Below are 10684 nucleotides of genomic sequence, written 5' to 3'. Positions count from 1 at the left end.
ACAATTTTCCTATTTATAGGTCACATTATTTATGTAATGTAAATAATCCATTTAATTGGTAAGCAATGGATACAAGACCAACAAACTATCACAATATATGATGGACAACAGACATTACAGAATTATTTGCATGTGTGACTAAAAGTTATCTACCTCGATTAAAGAAACAACATAGCCTAATTTTAAACATTTTTTACTCTCTCTCTCTCTCTCTCTCTCTCTCTCTATATATATATATATATATATCCTTTGGGTTCAATTAGTCCTTCATTTTGAGGGACAAGACAAATTATTTAAACAAGAAAAAAAAAAAAAATCTTGTTCTGGTCTCTGAACAAAGCAATTTACACTTCCAGAGAACATCACTATTAATCCAACATAATTTGAAAATTAAAAAATTTTTCAATTAATAATATAGGATAAATTAATAATAGTTATAAAGTTAGTATAATTATCTAATAGCTCTAAATAATATAATAGTTATAAATTTGGAACTTAATCAGATACTTTTTAAATAATTAATAACTGGGGTAATAGCAATAAGCTATTATCCCAGTTATTAAGCCTTAGATTGTAACTTAGTTGTAACTTTTGTTGGTGCTGCAAGACAATTTTCATGGAAAAGGAGAGGAACAATTTAAACGATTTCAGCATCCAAGGTTTCCTTGGATGCTGAAATCACTGACCCATATAACTCCATGAACTCTGCTTCTAATTAAAAAGCAAGTCAGTTAATGTATGCTATGCATTATATTTCAGACATTTACCATCATCAATATTATAAATAATATTGATGATGGTATATCAAGCTTAATGTACAAGTTTTCAGATGATACAAAGTTTGGCAGGGTTGTTAAGGACACTACTGATGCTATGCTGCTGCAACAGGATCTGGAGAGGTTGAACAGATGGGCTGAGAGGTGGCAAATGAAGTTTAACATTGACAAATGTAAAGTACTACATATGGGAAACAGCAACCCCAGAGCAATGTATCAACTCTGTGGTACTACACTGACAGTGGTAGAGAATGAAAAGGACCTGTGGGAAGATATGAAGATATGAAGTTTTTTGAGCAGTGCAGGCTGCAAGAGTAGCTCATGGTGTCTTGTCAATGATATACAGGAATTTTTCTAGCAGGGATAAGGAGGTGATTAGTCCCTTGTATAAGGCAATGGTCAGGCTACACCTTGAGTACTGTATACAGGTCTGTAGGCCTCATTTCAAGAAGGATATAGAGTTGCTAGAATGAGTACAGAGAAGGGCAACAAAATTAGTGAATGGAACAAAGAGGGTTGCTCTTACGAAGAAAGGCTTAAGTTTTGCAAATTACAGTGTCTGGAGACTAGGCACTGGTGAGGTGATCTGACAGAAGTGTATAAAGCCTTGAATGGTTTGAGCATGCTCAATGCTGATGGGATTCTGCCTCTTGCTCAGAATAATCACCTGAGAGGGCATAAATTCAAATTGAGGAAAGACAGATGTAGGATAGATGTGTGGAAATTTGCCTTTAGCCAGCAGTTGGAACAGACTTCCATCCCTAGTTGTGGAAGTTGATAGCCTAAATAAATTTAAGGCTCAGCTGGATAGGTATTTCGAACGAACAGAGGGGTGAAGTGGAAGTTTTTTATTTATTTTTTTTTTGGCTGATGCTGCATAAGCTTGCTTTCTTGCATCATATGCCTCTATTAATGCAAAGTAAAGTAATTTAATTAAATTATAAATGTTTTTTTTTCATTTTCTGTGATTAATAGAAGTGAAAAGTAAATATAGTTATCGCCTTATCAATTAATTATTAAGGTTATATATAACTTTATAGAACATTTAAACGCTGCAGTTTTACAATCTCTAAACTTGCCCCTTCAGTTTAATTACAACTGTATAATATTTATTACTCTCCTCCCATATATTACTCTTTTTTCCTCTACATATATATCTCTATACAAGTGATATGTTCACAAGTCTTGCATAATGATATACATGAGTATGCATGGACCATCTACAGCTAACAATACTGTACTAAAACTGCATTTAATCCATGAATTTCTTTTTTCCATATAAATTTATGGGAAAAAAAAAAGAAATAATAATTGCTGGATTTCTATTGGTCTGATTTTAATGAAATTGGGTATAGCTGGACAAATGTTTTCAAAATGCCAAAATATAAAATTTCACTGGGAGTCCCTCTGTTACATGCAGACAGACTAACATACGGATGTGGTGAAGAGAATAGTTGTATATGCATATGTGTTAATGCACCTAATTAAGCAACTTAACATGATTTTAATGTCTTAATAGACATTAAAAACATCAAAAACCATGAAAAGTAAAAGAATTATTTGGGGAAGGAGAAGAAAAAAGGAAAAAAGTTACTCTCAGCTCTATTGATACTTATAAATTTAATGATATTTTGCTTAATTGTTTATTTATTAATTTATTTTAATTATTTGTTATATACATATATATATATATACTTTGTTTTAATTCATTGTAATTACTGGATTATCAGTAAGGTGGATCAGATTAAACTAAAGAGTAAAACATAAAAATTTAAAGTGTGTTCTGATGTTTGGTAGATCCTGTATTTTTTTTGTTTTAATTAATGGAATCGTTATACAAACCATTATTTCTCTAGAAATACTTTAGGATCAATAATTTATTAGTGAAAAAAAAAAAAAAAAAAAAAAACCTTCAAAATCTGTAGAAACTCACCAAGATGATAAATATGAGATTTAATGTGGTTTGGACCAACCATCTTAAATTCAGTTTCCAATATTAGTCACCTATCAGCTACTTTTCTTAACTACAAATTAATCAAGACAAAAGCTCAGGAGCTGCTTAGGTCTACAAAAAGGTGATTTGAGGCTTGAAAAAAAAAAAGAAAAAAAAAAAAGATGGAATTCTGCCTCATCTGAATCCACTTCAAGCACTAAGCATAACAGTATCATGATTAAACAATTGTAGAAATTATGTACTATCATGTCATTCCATCATTTCTACGATTATAGACAATTAACACCACTTCAATCACAGAAATTGATAGATATACTAATGACAGACACACTACATAAAATGACATGGATTTTCTTTACTAAATCTTGCACATCTAAATACAGAAGACAGAAACATTTATATCAGAAGTTACTGCATTAATGTTACCTTGTGGAATATGTATAATAGCCAGGGTGAAGCCTGCAATGACATCCAATACTATACTTTCTTTGATTTGATATTGTGGCAACCATACTATCACAGGAAACAACCTTCTGAAAAAGTTTGCAATTCTTTTCAAAGAACAATCACAGCCACGTTTTAAAGCTTGATGTACCTAAAACAATAATAAAATTTAATCTTAAAAAAAAAAAGTTCAGAGCTATTCACCAGTAATACTTGCCACCTTAATCCAATATAAACAAAAACAGTTTTAACATGATATAAAAATAATACTCTATGTTCCTTGGTAAGACAAAATTTTAATAACAACAACAATTTAGAAACTTTAGAGGTTACCAGGTTCCATGAGATTATCATAAATCCCTTCCTCAATAATAGGAATTTAAACAAAACATAATATTAATATTGAAAGTTGCTCTAACATTTAGAGCATCAATCAATATCAGTTTATTACATTAATTGCCCATTTTATTTTTTTTTTTTTAGGGTTTAATTTGGGTTTTTTGAAATCAGGTACATGGGCTGTGTTAGGGTTACTAAGAGAAAAAAAAAAACTATTGCAGGTTTACCTATATGTATTTTAATGCTAGGAGCATAGTAAAGAAATTTGATGAATTCAAAGTGCTGATCAAATCATCAAAGGCAGATGTGTACATATCAGACAGTGTCACTCAGATTCAGATAAAGGATTTCAGAATTTGAATATGGGGAGTATAATGTGTACAGAAGGGATAGATAAGAAGGAGGAGCGATTATGCTCTAAGTTAACAAGCATATAAAATCTAAGGCAGTGAATCGTGTGGACAAGGGTAGCTAGTGCAATGTGGACTCAGTCTGGAGTGACAAAAGCAAACAAAAATGAGAGCAAGGGTGTGTTATAGGATGAATGACAGTGATAAGTATAACAAGAAACTGTACAGACATACAAAGAGAGACAGTATTTTAATTTGGAAATATTTTATGGGAACATTCTTATTACCAATTCATAAATGGGAGATTTGATTTACTGGCCACTGAGGGATTTTAACTTTCCAGAAATTGACTGAAACTTGTGAGTTGTTCACTCACACAGTAGCATGGATTTTTGGATAACTGCTTTCTACACCAGCAAGAACAACAAAAGAAAGCAATTAGGTAACTACAGTGGTCTCAGACAGTTTAAAATTCTCTGCAGCTGGACCAAGTGATGAGGTTAATAGAAAATTCTAAATGGGAAGCATCCAGGGACGTAATTGCAGAAACTACTAGACTTTTTATACCAATTAAGAGATACCGTTCAAGGTATCTTTTAATTGGTATAAAATTGGTAGTGTGGGATCTCGGATATACTGAGATCATTTAGGTCTAAGATGAGACTCATAGCAGAGAAAAAAGAATGCATGGGATCATATAAATTTTCAGGTGATATGAAAGCTTACAGTAGACAGAAACTAGTCTGCAATCAAGTCACAAAGGAGGTTAGGCAAGATTAGACAGTTTCCAAGGAGTCTCTAGCAAAGATAATCAGCAAAGGCTTCTTTATTTATGTTAATGTTAGAAGGAAGAAGATGAATCACATTGGTCCACAAGATATGAATGGTTTAACTGTTGATGAACCTGCTCAAGTTACTAACAAACTAAATAGGTATTTTGCAGCTTTCCTCACGGTTATTTGTGATAACTGAAAGTGAAAGAGAAATTGTTGAAGCTAAATGTAAAAAAGGAAATGTAAATGTAAAATCCCATGCACCTGTGGTGAATGGGATTTATCTAATTATATTAAGGAAGTCAGGAAAATCTCTTTTCCTTAATATAACTTTAACTTTAATTATGAGAGCATCCTTGGATTCAGAAGTTCTTATGGACTGGGGTAGTGTGGCATTAAGGGCAAATTACTACTATGGATAAAGGGATGATTGAGTGGGAGAAGATAGCGGATATCAGTGGACACTATGCTTGTTGGACAAATATTAATGGAATTTCCAAAGCTCAGTGTCAGGCCCTTGTTTTTGATGCTTATTAATGATATTTATGAAGGCATATCAGGCCTAATGTCTAAGTTTGCAGATAATATGAAGGTAGGCAGGGTGTTTAACCATAGTAATCAGGGTATGCATGTACACCAATGAGAGAAGTATAGTAAATAAATTTGATGAATTTGAAGTGCTGGTCAAGACCTCAAAAGCAGATATTGTTGGGATATCAGAGATGTGGTGCCACACGGATATAAGCAGTGCAGAATTGGAATTTGGGGAGTACAATATATACAGAAAGGATAGACAAGTCAGGTGGGAGGAGGGGTTATGCTGTTAGTTAACAAACACAAAATCTAAGGAAGTGCATCCAATTTACGTTGGTGGACAATGGGAAAAGGAAAATGAGAATAGGTGTGTGTTAGCATTACTTTCTTTCTTTCTTTCTCTCTCTCTCTCTCTCTCTCTCTCTCTCTCTCTCTCTCACTCGGTGATTCAGCAAGTTTTTTTTTTTTTGGCTGGTGCAGCAAAAGCCTCAGGCTTCTTTGCACCATATGGTGGTGAAAATAATAATAATGAACACACATGATGCAAGAAAGCAAGCTTATTCAGCATCAGCTAAAAATAAACCTTCTCATTTCACCCATCCACTCACTCCAAATGTGTTTGTCTAGTTCTGCCTTGAATCTATTTAAGCTATCAACTTCTCCAACGCCAGATGGACGCTTGTTCCAGCAATCAACCATCCACTGGCTAAAGGAAAACTTCCTCACATCTATCCAACAAATGTGTCTTTCCTCAAATTGAATTCATGCCCTCTCAGGCAATTATTCTGAGCAAGAGGAGATCTCCCATCAGCATTCAGCATGCTCAAACGATTCAAGTCTTTGTACACCTCAATCAGATTACCTTGCAGATGCCTAGTCACAAGACACTGTAATTTTCAAAACTTAAGCAATTCTTCGAAAGAGCAACCCTTTGTTCCATTCACTAATTTTATTGCCCTTCTCTGTACTCATTCCAGGAGCTCTATTTCCTTCTTAAAATGAGGCCTCCAGATCTGTATACAGTACTCAAGGTGTGGCCTGATCATTGCCTTATACAAGGAGATAATCACCTCCTTCTCCCTGCTAGAAAAATTCCTGTATATCATTGACAAGACACCATGAGCTACTCTTGCAGACCATCTGCACTGCTCAGAAAATTTCATATCTGACTGCACAATTACCGGCATACCCCACAGTTGATACATTACTCTGGGATTACTGCTTCCCATATGCAGTACTTTACATTTATCAATGATAAATTTCAGTAGCCACCTCTCTGCCTATCTGCTCAACTTTTCAAGATGCTGTTGCAGCAACAGCATACTGATATTAGTGTCATTAACAACCCTACTGACCTTCATATCATTTGCAAACTTGGACATTAAGCCTGATATACCATCATCAATAACACTAATAAATACAGAAAACAACAATGGACCCAACACTGAATACTGGGGGACTCCACTAATAACATTAGTCAATGAAGAGCAGTGTCCATTGATTACCACTCTCTGACTTCTCCCACTCAACCATCCCTTTATCCATAACAGCAATTTGCCTCCAATGACACACTGCTCCAACAGTCTTCCATGTGCAACAGTATCAAAAGCCTTTCTAAGATACCAATATATGATATCAAAATTTTTCTTTGCATCCAGTTCCCTTCTGACCACCACATCATAGTATCCAATCAAATTTGTCAGACAAGACTTCCCCTTAACAAACCCATGCTGTGTCTGAGCTATAATTGAAGTCTTGTCTAGATGATCCTGCAGTGCATCTTTAACCAGTGCCTCCATTAATTTCGATGGAACAGAAGTTGAACTAACAGATCTGTAATTACTTGTATCGCCCTTTGATTCTCCTTTGTGCATTGGAGTCACATTTGCACATCTCCAGTCCATGGGTACATCCCCTGAATAGGAAGCTCTCATAATTATAGCTAAAGGTTTGCTTAGTTTCTTTGCTGCCTCCTTTAATATAATTGGATAGATCCCATCCACCCAGGTGTCTTTCTTATGTTTATCTTCAACAATTTCTCCTCCACTTTGCTCTCAGTTATTACAAAATCATTTAGCTCACTGCCAGAGTTTAATTCACCTCTGGCATTCCCCTTCCTGAAGACTTTCTTATATCTATCATAGGCTTCCGTATCACCTGTTAATTTATATGTATCCCATGCATTTTTCTTCTCTGCCACATGTCTCATTAGTTCATTTGACATCCATTTAGGCCTAAACCTTGAACAATATTTCTTAGTTGGTATGAAAAGCCTAGTAGCTTCCAAGATTAATTCTTTGAATGCTTCCAATTTTGAATTTGCTGTTGGTAACATCATCAATTGGTCCCACCATAGAGAATTTAAATACTGTCTCACACCACTGTAGCCACCTTTACGAAAGCAAAAACCCTTCCCTTTACCCTTAATGGTAGTTACCTCTTTGAGTAAATCCCACTTCGCACACTGTGATCACTGCCACCTAGTAGTTCCTTTATCTGCAGATTCTTGATGCATGAAGAATCACTACTGATAATCTGATCAAGAGTATTACTCCCTCTAGTTGCCCCCCAAACATGCTGCCTTAGAAAACAATCATCCAATAAATCCGCAAAAGCCTTGCTAGTGTGTGAATGACCAACCCACAAATTCAGTCACTATCCGGGAAATTAAAATCCTCCATTATAAGACACTAATTTATGGCCCACTATTTCTCTGCACAATTTCTCATTATACTCATCAGATTCATTAGGCCTATAACACACACCTACCCTCATTTTTCCTTTCCCAGTGCTTATGTAACACCAAACAGACTCAACTTTGCATTGTCCACCAACATCAATTGGATGCGCTTGCTTAGATTTCATGTGTTTCTTAACTAACAGCATAAACCCTCCTCCCTTCCTGTCCTGTCCTGTCTATCCTTTCTGTACACATTGTACTCCCTAAATTCCAGTTCTATACTGCTTATATCTGTGTGACAACATGTCTCTAATACCCCAACAATATCTGCCTTTGATGTCTTTAGTAGCACTTCAAACTCATCGAATTTATTAACTATATTCCTAGCATTGGTGTACATGCAAGTATACATGCACCTGTTTCTACTCTTAGTTACCCTAACACAGCCCATATATTTACTTGTTCCGCTATGACTCCCAGCAGTCCTGGAAATTCTCATTGCCTTGCTTTCCAGGCTGCTGCTCAATTGCATTTCAATAGAAGTAGTGCAAGAATCACTTTTACCTCTGACAGCTACTGTTAATCTATTAGTCCGTGTATCCTCCCAAGCTAGCAGTTTTTCGATCCACCTAACTCTGCCTCGATAGCATCAGCAGATATTCTTGCACCCTTTCTATTTAAGTGTATCCTATCCCTGTAGAAGCAGTCTCTCCTGTTAACAAACACAGACAAGGCTGAGAAAAATTCTACCCTTGAGCCTTGCACAATCTTTCCAGGGCAGAATTGATCGACAAGGCTCTCATCATATACTCCCTCCTATCGTGTCTGGGCAGAATTGCAGACATTTTCAAATTCAACCCTAACTCGGCTTTTTTTCAGTATTGTCTTGTACTTGTTAAGTAATTCTGGTGGTCTCCTACTCTTAATATCATTAGTGCCAATGGGTACAACAATATCACCCTTTGTGCATAAAGGATATCTGCCCTAAAACATCATCAACCTTTGCTCCTGGCAGACATACCCTGGTCCTGTTCCATCTATCCTTTCTGCACAATATGTCCCCGTTTCCCTGACAATAGAGTCACCCAGAACTACTAGTTCCATTGGGACCAGCGCATTCTGCCTTGGAGGTTGCCGCTGTGTTGCGTGATGTTCAAGTGCAAGCTCTGGCATTGATGTGGGCAGCTGAGAACCTGATGGCCCATCTATTTAAATCCTTCGAGGGCCATAAGCCCATAACGATGCCGAGTTGGCGCCTGATTTCCTCGCATTGCTTACATCGTGCACACACAAAGAAATTCCCCTTGGGAATATCATGTCCCGTTCCTGATTGCTCCACAAATATCAAACAAGCAGTGCATTTCAATAGACTGTGATTCAGAGGACAACCGCCCCCCCCTCAGTTCTCCCCTGAGCCTTGGTGCCTCCATAGCCAGTTGGGAAGGAGCAGCAGTATTTATTTATTTATGGTTTGGTTTTTAGGAGCATTAGCAACTAAGGCCATATTGCTCCGGGGATATGCGGTGGTCATTCCCTGACTTTTCCGCATCCTCCGTATTTGGTGGTCACGGGATCAAACCCCGGTCTAATAAAGAAGCATGTGCTACACACTGCTGCTCCTGCCCACCTGACTACTGACTACGGAGGCGCCCAAAGCAGCAGTACGTAGCACATGCTTCTTGATTAGACCGGGTTTGAGCCCGTCACCACCAAATATGGAGGATGCGGAAAGGTCAGGGAATGACCATCGCATATACTGGAGCAATATGGCCTTAGTTGCCAATGCTCCTAAAAACCAAAATAACAACAACAACAACAACAACTCCCCAGAGCCACAGCACTTCCACTAGTTTGAGCCTTTTGCTTTACTGTTCTGGTCTGAGTCATGATTTCTATTCAAGCTCAATAAAATTCCAATACAAAATATAACCCTAAACCTATATCCCAATGCAGTTATAACACTATATATATGTATTTCGGTATCGAATATTATCTCTGAATTACGTTATATGACTTTCTCACCCCTGTCAACTTATATGTATTAATTTATGATGTTATGTTTGTAATAACTAGGTCGCTATATTTATTTAGTTAAAAAAGTACATTTCAATTGACAATGAAATTTAATAAGATTAATAAATTTTACTGATTAATTGATGCTGTCATACCCGCTATCTAGTTTTCTGTTAATCCTTATGCTAGCACACATTGTATCATATAACAATGGCGGCAAGTTACGAATGGTTAATCTACGGACATGAGGTATTATTTACTTTCCAGATCGTGCTATCTAAAATCAAAATAAACCATGAAGCTTGACTAGGTCTATAAGCTACTTATAGAAAATAATTTAATCTAACAATTACGTCAATAAAGGGGCTAAGTATAATTAAAAACGTTTGTCTAAGTTTGTAGACAATATGAAGGTTGGCAGGGTTGTTAATGACAGTAATGATAGTACACTACTACAATAGGATTTGGAAAAGTTGAACAGATGGGCTGAGAGGTGGAAACTGAAGTTCAACAGTGAGAAATGTAAAGTACTGCATAGGATCGGTAGCAGTAACTCCAGAATAACGTATCAACCGGGTGGTACTGCACTCACGGTAGTAGAGAATGAAGAGAACCTGGGGGTAATTGTGCAGTCAGATATGACGTTTTCTGAGCAGTGCAAAAAGGCTGCAAGAGTAGCTAATGGTGTCTTGGCAATGATATACAGGATTTTGCTAGTAGTGATAAGGGGCTGATTGTCCCCTTGTATAAGGCAATGGTCAGGCCACACCTTGAGTACTGTATACAGGTCTGGAGGCCTCATTTTAGGAAAGATGTAGAGT

The 10684-nt window shown here is 36.4% G+C and overlaps 1 protein-coding gene across 1 annotated transcript in view; it reads right to left on the bottom strand.

The window, feature by feature from the left end:
- Nucleotides 1-10684, bottom strand: part of LOC150076212 (prestin-like) — a 402991-nt gene that overhangs the window by 334991 nt on the left and 57316 nt on the right. Inside the window, exon 3 of the mRNA XM_090387581.1 lies at nucleotides 3157-3325. Coding sequence (XP_090243707.1) covers nucleotides 3157-3325 — 169 coding nt within the window. The remainder of the gene's footprint in view (nucleotides 1-3156; nucleotides 3326-10684) is intronic.

Source organism: Mastigoproctus giganteus, chromosome 13, assembly GCF_048544385.1.
Source record: "Mastigoproctus giganteus isolate SK-2022 chromosome 13, ASM4854438v1, whole genome shotgun sequence".
Taxonomy (NCBI): domain Eukaryota; kingdom Metazoa; phylum Arthropoda; class Arachnida; order Uropygi; family Thelyphonidae; genus Mastigoproctus; species Mastigoproctus giganteus.
The sequence above is the reverse complement of the archived record's forward strand: the minus strand, read 5'-3'. Positions and strand labels throughout refer to the sequence as shown.